At 36.1% G+C, this 12085-nt stretch overlaps 2 protein-coding genes across 2 annotated transcripts; both read right to left on the bottom strand.

Annotated features, from left to right (window-relative positions):
• Positions 1–1613: 1613 nt before the first annotated feature.
• LOC125219282 lies at positions 1614–4203 on the bottom strand. Its single transcript, XM_048121218.1, has 4 exons — positions 3861–4203; positions 3330–3440; positions 2175–2243; positions 1614–1808 (listed from the first exon to the last, which is right to left on the bottom strand). Exons 1-4 carry the CDS (start codon positions 4002–4004, stop codon positions 1758–1760), a joined length of 375 nt encoding a protein of 124 aa, XP_047977175.1. The 5' UTR covers positions 4005–4203; the 3' UTR covers positions 1614–1757.
• Positions 4204–7546: 3343 nt separating this feature from the next.
• Positions 7547–9429, bottom strand: LOC125185340. Its single transcript, XM_048081864.1, has one exon. It carries the CDS (start codon positions 9320–9322, stop codon positions 7664–7666), a length of 1659 nt encoding a protein of 552 aa, XP_047937821.1. The 5' UTR covers positions 9323–9429; the 3' UTR covers positions 7547–7663.
• Positions 9430–12085: the final 2656 nt, after the last annotated feature.

Genomic DNA, 12085 nt, shown 5'->3' with positions numbered 1-12085 from the left:
CTTTGGTTGCTGAGAGTTGTGAAAGACTAGGGTTTCTGTGTGAGGTTTTTCTGTGTGAGTTGGTGTTCGGTGCTTCCAGATCCTGTGTGGTTGAGTTGTGTGGTGTTGACTTCTGCGGTGAGAGGTTGATCTCTAGTCAGATTCAACGGTGCTCCCTTGGATTGGTTTCTGGTTGAATAGATCTGGTTATTAGCGGGTTTCTAAGCCATCTTTTGATCTATTCCGTTTCTCTCTTGTTTCTTGTGTTTACCGGAGTGTGCATATCTCTTTTGGTCCGAGAGGATCTTGTTTGTTATCACTAATCCGTTTATTCAGTGTGCAGGCTTCTTAGGAGAACTTTGTTGATACTTCAAGAACCCTAGCTTAGCATATTGACTACAGTTGTAATAGTTGATAGTTCTTTGGTTGTAATCTTGATAACTCAACAAAATCAGTCGCGTGGTTAGAGTTTGACTGAGCTCTCCTAATGAAGAACAAAGAGTTCTTGGTAAATAGTGAATCCGCACCTAATCTGATCCCTACAGGACGAATGAAAATGGAAAGTGCATATATTTTTACGGGACGAAAGGAATATATATTATCATATCTATATTATTTAGTCTATTAGTATTATATATTTCCCATATACTATTGTTTTCTTGTTCATTAGTTATGACTAGTATTAGAGCATCTCCAAGGGAAGAGGTAAATGGAGAGGTAAACTAATATAACTACCATATTTACCTTTTCTTCATGAAAAATCATTCTCCAAGGAGAGAGGTATTTGAGAAGGTATTATACCTTTTTTCCATTTTGAAGAGGTATCTTTACCTCTCCATCGATGGAGAGGTAAAATCATATAACCACCACATTTATCTTCTTTTCATAAAAAATAATTCTCCAAGGGGGAAGGTATTTGAGGATGTATTAACACTTTATATTTTTTTAATGCTTTTGTACTATTATTTTATATTTTTTAAGCGATATACCTTTCTATATACCTTTATAAAAGGTATATTGCACTTTTTGAGAAGGTATAAACATGCTATACCCTTTTCATTTACCTTCTCCTCTTGGAGTTGCTCTTATAGGAGACATTGTTATTCTTTTCAAACAATCTAGAAATATAATTATCATTATTTTGTATTCAATCATTTATTTCAATTCTGTAACTTTCTGGCAAACATCTACAACAAAACATCCCCAACTACCTTTTACTCTCCACCAATCACAATCGCGACGCCAGAATCTTATTAAAGGAATTAGTATCACTTCACAACTTTCTTCTCTTAAGTTCAAATATTTTTGTATCCTAACTTATCGCATTATTAATTTAAAGAAATAATAAAAATAAGACTTGATAGTTTATAATTTTCCATTCTTTTCATGTATTGTGAATAAAATATAAACAGTGAGAAAAATATATGAGTTATCATTTAAAACTAACAAGACAAAAAAAAGTGTTTCCATTAAAAAACAAGACATAAACTATAAACGAGTTGATGGGTAAGGGGCTAGGAATTGGAAATGGAATCAGAGGCAGAGAGATAGGATTAATGAAGGGTAAGGGGCTAGGAATTGGAAATGGAATCAGAGGAAGATCAATCAACAATCGAAAATGCTTGATTAGCACATCACTTGAATGGTATCGCTCATTTGATTCAACTCTTGAATGTACAGGCCTCCACACCAAAAATACAACACATTCAGATTATTACATAAAAAAATATTGGCTTCCCTCTCCAGATACGCTGCTAGCAGCACACTTGATAATCTCGCTAGCGATCAATAAACGACTTGTTCATAAGATCAACGGCTGAATCCATGAACTGCCACCACCATAACAAATAACTCTATTAATAACAAACATGGCACACTAGTTTTAAGGTGTTTTTTGTTGAAAAAAGCAGATATCAACACATCCATTTTTCCAGAATAGAAAAGGCTTTATTTTGACATCATGTCATGGCTTCACTAGACAATTAGCAGACACTGGGAGAGCCAACTCATTCACTAATTTCCTCAATTTTATCCATTCTTCTACAAGCTAATCTATGTACTATATAGCACAAAATATGATCTAGTACACATCTTCAGCTTAATTTTTTACTTTGTGAGGTACACAAATAATCAACAAAAACACTTTTTCTTTTCTTTTTTGTTCATGTTATAATAAAATGTTTGTTGGAACTTACTTTGCCAATTGATTTGAGTTCCCGCCCAACAGGTTCCATAAACTTCAAGTCCACTTCTATTGGCCATACCTACAAAAGTGATAACAAACGAGACTAACATATCAATATATAAGTTCGAATGAGGCGTTCAAACTTCATGAAGTTGACTTAATAACAAAGGCAGTCCCACGGATCATGCAGACTTTGCATGACCATAAATGGATCTAGAGTGAAAGTATAGAAAGTGAAATAATCAAATCAGCCAATAATAGAGCATTCTCCATGATAGTTTATAACAGCATGCGAAAGGGATAGAGTGATGAATATATTCATAGACTGCAAGGTTCTAGCATTATAATTTTGCCTCTTCAACAATCATCTGATAGAAGCCTAACTGCAGACCACAGTGCCTAGAAATTTGTTTGCTACTGGACAATAAACATATTTATTGCAGTAGAAGTTTTAGCTATCCAAAAGGTCAATATTCATAATGTTACTATCGAACATTAAGATATCCCCAGCCAGGAGAATCTGGAGATATTCTATCCACCCAAATCTTTGACTCTACAGCAAAAAGCTATGCATAAAGAGCAGATAAAATTTACTTCATTTAATAGAATGCATGTCTTTTCAACTTAGAAAATCTACTTATCCCTCTTTTCCTCAGCATATGTCCATTTTCCATGTTAGCATTTAGGACTGTCAGGGAAACTTGAGTTAGGAGTAGAAGAGGATGAGTAACACATGCATCAAGGCCCTTTGATACTCTTATGCTTTTAATCGACATTATCCTAAGATATATCAGTCACAGCATAAGAAATATATTCTGAGGCATAGACATAGCACTGCTATATTGTCCATGGCTCCTTCGATTAATTCATGAACAAGATGAGCATGTCCCAGTTCACTGCAAGATATTCAGTCACATTTACACCTATATCAAACAACACACCTTGTTACTGCAATTATGTCATTTTATGCAACAATATGATTTTCCCCCATGGTTTATGTAAAGGCAAGTCTCAGCAATAACAGGTAGAATTACTTAGGATCTTCTATTTAATCTAATACAATCCCACATCAATTAGGCCACACATATGCATGCAAAATGAACAATGAAGATATGAATTCCAAGTTTTAACTTGTACAAGAAAAAGCAGATGGAGAAGGGGGCACCTTGAGACCAAGTAACTTGATGGGTACAGTTTGCCCAGGCACAATGCAGTCTGGCCCTGCAGCTTCAACCACAGCCTCTTTCCCTAGGCCACTCCCAATTGGATCATCATGCTGAGAAATGATATCCAAAATAACGAGGTGTTTATATAAATGTAGAAGCTACCACACCTTTAAGATTATCAAGGAGAACATACAAAGTAAAAATACTTCAGATAAAATAAATCACCAGCATTGCAAATTGGCATAATCTCGAAACATTATCCCCTTCCCCATCCCAAAACAAGGTTGTTAAACAGCATATTGATGAATGTCTAATAGAAAAACTGTAGAGCCCCGCCTCTGGATAAAGATGAATTAGAAAGTTTGGATCTTTCCCATCATCCCTGCTTGTGTTATAATAAGAGTTCCAATGAACATATATAGGGCATACAGGATTGTATTAAAGAATGAATTTTAGGAAAGAAGACCACACAACACAGCTAAACTTCAAGAAAGGGAAAATTAAAATATTAATTAGGCAGCAAAAGAAACCTTCATAACAGAAAGGGCAAATTGAGAATAAGGATTCTGAGGGAGGCGGAGAATGGGAGAGTGGTGAATTTTAGGAATAGGTTTTGCAGCCGTCGACGCCCTCCACGGAACATCTTTCTGCAGGGCTGCTCCTTTCACCGACATCTTTTTGCGTATTGCGAATTTGTGATGAGAAATTACTGGTTTTTCTTGGAGTATGAATTCACGAATAAGATTATCCTCCTAATGTGTTGTGGTTGAAGAGATAAGAATTTGAGTTTTGATTTAGTCGAAGAAGAGTGTCCAATACCGATGATTGGATTGGATTGGATTGGATTGGATATTGGTTTTTTGGTGAGGAAGAAGAAACGGCCTATATCGAATGATTTATGTTTAGTACTAACATAATTTGGGCTTTGTGATAAAACATTTTATATGGTTATTCGGTCCTTATGAAAAGATTATTTTTTAATTAATTTTATTATTAATTTAATCATGTCAAATGAATTAGGATAAAAATATAAATTGAAAACAAGATGAATCTAGTGAATACAAAAATCTAGGTTTAAAATTTGAAAATTAGATGAATTAAATCAAACAAGAAACTTCCAATCGAAAAACAGAAAAGAGAATATTTGGCTTCTTCAATGGAGCCAAGAAGGTGATGAAACTGAAACTGCGTCTCCTCATTTTACTTCTCATAGACATTTCTGGAACACCTCTAACAGATGGATAAATAGTTGAAGAACTTGTTAGTACATTACATAGGCTACTAGTTTAATTACAATACAAAAATATGAAAATTCTGCTGCCTTTGGGATCCCCCTTTAGTCGTATTCATTTATCAAAATTCAAGGAGATGCTTCCTTCCATAGTAGATCTTCACTATCAAAGGATTTAAAATATTTAAGCACTTCCTTTATTTGTAGTTGGATTATTGATTTTTTCCGCATAGGAAGTTGTATTGTTATTGCTGCTTAACTCCACACCCTTAAATTTGATCTAATTTTATGCAAATTCACTCAAACAATAAGGAAATAACAAGTTCTATACGTTATTCATCAAACACGTAACTCCCTACAAAATTGATGTAAAAATCATTTGAGTTTGAATTTCATTAAATACAAAAATCTATGTTTTGTTCATGTAACTTTTGTTAACTAACTTTACGTGGAACTACTTGTTAATTAATTTTTAACGAAAAATCTAATTATGTGTGTTTGTGTGTCCCTAGTCCCTACCAATGATTCCATAATTCCATTGAAGTTAGATCTCGTTAGAATATTTCTACATGATGGGCTTAAGTGCGTTATTTATAATACTAATACAGCCTAAGATCACATCTATTTGCTTCATTAGGTACGAGACCTACCGAAAATTGGGTACAACTATGGTAATTTCGTATGACATGCAATTATTGCAATCTTATTTTTGTGGGGTTCTTTAAATTGATTATCGTAATCTTATTTATAGTAATAAAATAGTCTATTAAAGTGCAATACATCACAATTACTATATTTGTTTAAAAAAATAGAATTAAAAAATTATATAGTACACCTTATTTTTGAATCAACTATACTCCATATAATTTTTATTTAATAAAAGTGCCAATAAACTTTAAAAATAAGAGTGAACTACAAAAATAGTCCCTGGACTATGCGTTTATCACGCCAATGAACCCTGGACTTTAAAAATATCCCCAGACAACCCTGGACTAAGCGTTTATCTCGAAAATGATCCCTTTTCACTGTTTCGTGACAAAAATACCCTTTTGGAGGGTTTTGGGAGGTTTGGGCAATTTGGTCTTTTTACATTTTAAATCTGATATTATTTTTGTGATGTACTAAATATAATATTATTTCAATATTTTCATTCTTCTTTCCTTTTGTCATCCTTCACCTTGTTTCTTTATTTCAATATTAGATTTACTTTTATAAAATTAAATTTTAAATTTCAATTTTTAAATATAAATAAATTTTTTAATTATTAAAATTACTATTAAATAACAAATTAATAGTTTTAATCAATATTTGATAGTGTCTAATATTTAATCAATAAAGTACGACGCCGCCTTAGTTTTAATCAATAATTAATAGTTTTAATCATAAATAGATCATATAACACGATTTATTCTGAAATAAATATGCATCTAATGTATAGGAGAATTTGACTAAAAATATTATGAAGTTGACTAAAAATTTGATACTACTGAAAATTTGATATAGGAGAACTTTTGTTGAAATTTTCTAGTTAATTTTGATTGTTTTCAAATTAATAAACGAAAATTATATTAGTCTTACATTAGATGCATATTTATTTCGGAATAAATCGTGTTATATGATCTATTTATGATTAAAACTAAGGTGTCGTCGTATCTTATTGATTAAATATTAGACGCTATCAAATATTGATTAAAACTATTAATCTGTTATTTAATAGTAATTTTAATAATTAAAAAAATTTATTGATATTTAAGAATCGAAATTTAAAATTTAATTTTATAAAATTAAATCTAATATTGAAATAAAGAAACAAAGTGAAGGATGACAAAATGGAAGAAGAATGATAATTTTGAAATAATATCAGATTTAGTACTACATAACTGAAATAATATCAGATTTAAAATGTAAAAAGACCAAATTGCCCAAACCACCAAAACCCCCCAAAAGGGTATTTTTGTCAAGAAACAGTGAAAAATGACCATTTTTGAGATAAACGTTTAGTCCAGGGACTATTTTTGTAGTTCACTCTATAAACAATTATATACTAATAAATTCTTGATTCCAACTACAAAGTTGAAATAAAGTAGTACTGTATATAAGATTAAAATTAAAGAAACAGAGAATATGTGAAACAATAAAAATGATACTACATGAAATGGAGCACCAAAATTGGATTCTGATTCTGATTAATTGAACACAAAAATAAAGCAAATATGATTTTTTAAATTTTCTGTCTTCGATTCTGATTATGTATGCTTTACTCTAATTTTCAAATTATCAATTATGATTCATTTTATCCAATTAAGGTTAATAATTAATTTATTAAGACTAGGAGTATACTTTTATAACTCTTCAAGTATGTATGTGGATAATAGCATAAGTACATTTATGGTTTAGGATTCACAAAATGGTCGTGGAGTTGATTTAAGGTTCATGATTGAAACTCCGGCTGGATTTTAGTAACAAATTTGACAGACACCCACCCCACAAGTGGACGTCAATTTCAATTTAATAGTAACACATACCTTATTCACACCTAAGAAAGATCCATATCTGCCTCTGCCTGCATTTTTCAAACTTTTTGAACAAAGAAGCACGCTTTGAAAGTCTAATAGCACTATAGCAGCGTATTGATTTTGGGCCATGAATCCGTTCATAATATTGTTTTGTCTTGATTGAGAACAAGTGGGCAAGACTAGCCGACAACTCTTCACAAGAGTTGGGATAGATTGAAATGGGTGGGGGGCTTTTTCCATCATACACAGAAAAAGTTGAATGCAATAAGCAACTAAATAAGCACTACTGCCCAATCCCTTTCCATTTTCCATCACATGATAACATGCTTTCACTTTTCATAACATTGTCCTACAATTCATTGCTAATTCACATTTCTTGTTTCTTTTAAACTTGGATGGTGCAAGAATATGCTGTGGAATGACAACTCATGGAGTACATTCTTTTGCAATCATCAAAACAAGTATGCCATTGTGTGAAGCGATTATAATCTTGTATCAATTGAGTAAATGATATTTTTATCTACAATACATAATATCCATGATAAAGTAAGTAAGATGAGAAACAGAGGACTCTGTTTCCAATTGTTTAACTTTCGGCAATTTGCTCATCTCTGAACTTCTTGTATATGTCCCCTCTGTAAAACTTCCTAGTCCTCACTACCAAGATGAAGGAAACAATGCAGCCAACCATGGTAGTGGCGGTGATGATGAGAAACGCGAGCTTGTAACAGGCGACGCCGGTGCACGACAGATCCTCCCCGTGCCTCCTCGTCAGCCCTTTCGCCGCCAACTGCTTCGTCGCCTCCATGTCGTACAAATGCCCCGTGATCCTCACATTGAGAATGTACGCGCCGAGGGGGCTGGCGCCCCCGCCCAATGTGTAGAGCGTGGAGTAATACTTGAGGCCAAAGATCTCGGATATGATGGCGAAGATCAACGGCCACTGCGCCCCGAAGCAGAACCCCATGATGACCGAGGCCACGTAGAGCGAGTTAGGCACGCCGAATGCGATCAGGAGGTGGCCGGAGCACGAGACAAGCAGCACCAGCGTCAGCATCAGCGGCCGCGGGAACTTGTACTTGGCCAGGACTATCTCCGACACGAATCCCGCTGTGACCCGCCCGAGGTAGTTCCATATGCTGACCAGCGACACGAACGTAGTGATAGTTTTCGCCGGATATCCCAACGCCCGGCCGATCTGCCCCAGGTTGTCGATGGCGGTCAGCGTCCCGCCCACGCCGAACGTGATTGCTGTGAACAGAATGATCATGTCGATGCTGAAAAGCGCCTGGAGTATGTTGTAGTCCTCGCCTCTCTCCGGCGGCTTCAGCACGTCTTTCCACCACGGCGTCGCCTCCACCTTTTCCGGCCCAGCCTCCTCCGTGATCACTTTCACAGCCGTCGTCGAATCGCTCACTTCTTCTTCTTTCCTTCCCTTCCAATTATTGAGCTCTTCTCTGAAGACAACAGCTAGCGGGGCGAAGAGGAGGATGAGGACGACGGTGGCGAAGCCGGCGTATGCTGGCTGAGTGAAAGTGTGCCAGTTTTGGAAGATGATTGCGATCATGAGGAAACCGGCGAGGCCGAGAGATATGTAGAGGAGATGGTAGAAGACGCGGAGTTCGTTCTCCGGCTTGGAATCGGCTTTCATCAAACGAACCGTAGGCAAAAACACAAGAGAGACCGCGGCGGGAAGCCAGGCGATGAGCAGGATGAGGGACTTGGAGTCGCCGGTGTAGAAAGCGCGATAGAGCTGGGTCATGATGGCGCCGCTGAGGCCGGTGAAGCCCTTGAGGAGGCCGATGACAATTCCCCTGCTCTGGGGGAAGTTCTTGACGCAGGTGACGAGGGCGCCGGTGTTGGAGAAGGTCTGCGAGTTGGCGCCGACGCAGATGTAGAGGCAGATCTGCCAGACGGGGGGAGGGGAGATGCGGTGGGTGGCGGCGAGCCAGATCATGAAGTAGCCGGAGAAGTTCATGGTCATGCCGATGGCGAGGACGACCCAGGGAGGGGTGAACTCGTTGATGATGCCGGACATGACGCCGATGTTGCCGCCGAGGTCCTTGAAGAAGCTGATGAGGTTGAGGGTGGTCTGGTCGTAGCCGAGGGAGGTTTTGAGGTCGTTGGAGTAGGCGCCGAAGATGTAGGTGGCGCCGGACATTGACAGGATCAGGAGGCACGCGAACACCATGAACCATCGCCCGCGGAGCATCTGCATCGCTACTGCTCCGCCGCCCTCCGCCATTTTGATTTTGGTTGGTTTGTTCTTGGTAGGGGATAAGAATGTTGTTTGGACTTGGGAGTGTTGAATATTCGATTATGAATTTGTGGATAGCTACTTATACTGCTCTCTAAGCTAAATCATTTTCTTTTTATTACTCCTACCTTCTTTCTTGGAGTAGCTAGTGTTTGATTGCTATTGGTGTGGATGGAAGCAAAGATTGACTAGTAGATCTCGCCTTTGCAAATTACTGTTTTAGGCTTTTAGCCATTTGTGTATTTATCTTTTATAAGAAAAACTATTTTTGATAATTAATACTATCGGATCTCCATGTCTCAATAACTATTAATACTATCCGATTACATGCCTCAATAACTATTTTTAACAATTAATACTATCCGATTCTATGTCTCAATAACTATTTTTAATAATTAATACTATCCGATTTCCATGGCTCAATGTCGATGTCATATTTTTCTTTATAATTTATCTCATATAAAATGTCATCTTTATATGAAAAAAGTTTTCCCTATTAATGTATAAAAATATAATATTTTTTCTTTCTTCATTTATAAAATAATACTCCCTCCGTCCACGAAAATTTATCCCAATTTTCCATTTCCATCCGTCTCCCAAAATTTGTCCCATTTCACTTTTATAATTTTTGGTAGTGGATCTCATATTCCACTAACTCATTCCTACTCACATTTTATTATAAAACTAATATATAAAAGTAGGACCCACAATCCACTAACTTTTTCAACTCACTTTCCATTACATTTTTTAAAACCCGTGCCCGGTCAAACCGGGACGAATTTTCGTGGACGGAGGGAGTATCTCCTAAAATTTTGTGTAGTCGCTCGAGTGTAACATCTACCTCGGAACAAATAGAGTAAATTATAAATTACTAAATAGTCTTGTAAGTGTATGTACATCTACTTTCTTATTTTTGCATTGTTGAAAAACTTATTTTCATCGGTTTAATTGTTATATTAATGTGATTATTCTTGAGTTATGTTGTTTGAATTGTCTATTCTCAGCTAATTAATTGTTGCTATTTTGGAATTTGATGTTTTTGATGAGTTGTGTAGAGAAAAACATGTAAAAAATGACAAAATTGCGGATTTGGAGCCAAGCAAGACACTCATCCAGACAAGGCATAGGTACTCAAGCGACGCCCGGACGGGTGACAAAAGAACATCATGGAGTGTCCAGAGAGTTTCACTCGTTCGAGTCTCTGGTGACCACATGGTCACCCGGACATATCAATTTCACAAGGAGTAAAGAGTCCAGGGGCATCCACCTGTCCAGGTCATACTATGGTCAACTGACCACCTAGACGGGTATCAGAAACGTACTGTGAGGAGTCTAGAGATATATACTCGGTCGGGTACCCTTTTACCAACAAAGCCACCCAGAGGGGTTCGACGCAAAGATCCATTTTGTAATGCCAAAATACAATTTTTGAAGAGCAAAATAAAGTTAAAAAAATGCCTAGGTCAGAATATTCAGTCACCAGCCGCCTCCTACACTTCCACACACCCCCAAGAACACCTTTTGAGAAAGAATTGAAGATTGGAGACTCCAAAGTGGAAGATTGAAGTTTCCACTCCATAGATTCATTCTACAGGAGTATCTAGTTTGATTTTACTTATGTATTTGATGGAATCCTTTGTTTAAAACTTGGTTTTCGTTAAGAACATGAGTAGCTAAACTCTTTTTGTAGAATTCTTGGCGATGATGATGCACTAATTTCATAGTTTTTGTCCAATTGATTTTGTTCTTACTTGCACTTGTAGTTGTTTGATTTTTTATTTTTTTTTGTCACATTCCTTTCATATTCTTGAACATCACCGCTTGAATGTGTATGATTAATTAGATCAATTGGGAGATGAAATAGTTAATCTTGAATGAAGAGTAAATCACACATTAATTCAATAGGGTGATGTCTTTGATCTTTTTATGCTTTTGGAAGTTAGGGGTTGAGGGTTAGAATGAAACTTCAATCCTAGCACCTAATCTACAGATTTCTCACCTCGGGGATGGATTTAATCTATAATTGTGTTCAACTCAATAACTTTAGAGACACTTAAAGGTACTTAAGACAAATAGATTGGATATAAGAGCTAATAATTGTGCATCGGATCCTTGAGTTCTAAAATTTCTCCATATTATCTCCTTCCTTCTTGTTTATTTGTTCTTATTTGTTTATTTACTTTTTATATGCTTGAAGTAGTTGTTACGAACAAAACAAATCTTTTTTCTATGTCTAAATAGTAGTCAACATTGGTTCGTGGTACGTAAGTTGATATAAAATTTTCTCTGTGGGATACGATACTCTTGCTTGCTAATTCTAGCAGGTACACTTGTGAGTACTACTTGTGTTAAAATAAGTTGAGTCAATTGTTTATATGCTTCGTATTGCATAAACTAGTATCTCACCCGTGTGACACACGACAAATAGTATTTCTTTCCAAAATTTATACTCACTGATTCTCTTTATTCCATCTAAGGGTGTGTTCACTTTAGAAGAATTCTAATTTTAACATCTTCAAGAATTGAGGGAGAATTAGGCACATATATAATTCTAGGCCCCATTATTCAGTGTACAAGAATTGATTTCAAATATGGCCCAAATAGTAACCCCAAATGTTGACTTTGACCTAATCGAATTAAGGATTGACAAATTTTAACCCCCCAAATGAGTGAGAGAGAAGGTAATGAGGTGGGAAGGTGGGGCAAATCTGTAAAATCAAGTCTAATTCTTGGTGGAGAGCCCAATGCACA

This window comes from Salvia hispanica, chromosome 4, assembly GCF_023119035.1.
Source record: "Salvia hispanica cultivar TCC Black 2014 chromosome 4, UniMelb_Shisp_WGS_1.0, whole genome shotgun sequence".
Classification (NCBI taxonomy): Eukaryota; Viridiplantae; Streptophyta; class Magnoliopsida; order Lamiales; family Lamiaceae; genus Salvia; species Salvia hispanica.
This window is presented reverse-complemented; position numbering and strand designations above follow the sequence as displayed.

What these genes read in the sequence shown, in the direction of transcription:
- LOC125219282 (XM_048121218.1), bottom strand. Translation starts at nt 4,004, where the DNA reads ATGTCGGTGAAAGGAGCAGCCCTGCAGAAAGATGTTCCGTGGAGGGCG. An exon ending in TTGCCCTTTCTGTTATGAAG is followed by an intron (nt 3,441 to 3,860) that starts GTTTCTTTTGCT and finishes ATCATTTCTCAG; the next exon opens with CATGATGATCCAATTGGGAG. An exon ending in AACTCAAATCAATTGGCAAA is followed by an intron (nt 1,809 to 2,174) that starts GTAAGTTCCAAC and finishes TGGTGGTGGCAG; the next exon opens with TTCATGGATTCAGCCGTTGA.
- LOC125185340 (XM_048081864.1), bottom strand. Translation starts at nt 9,322, where the DNA reads ATGGCGGAGGGCGGCGGAGCAGTAGCGATGCAGATGCTCCGCGGGCGA.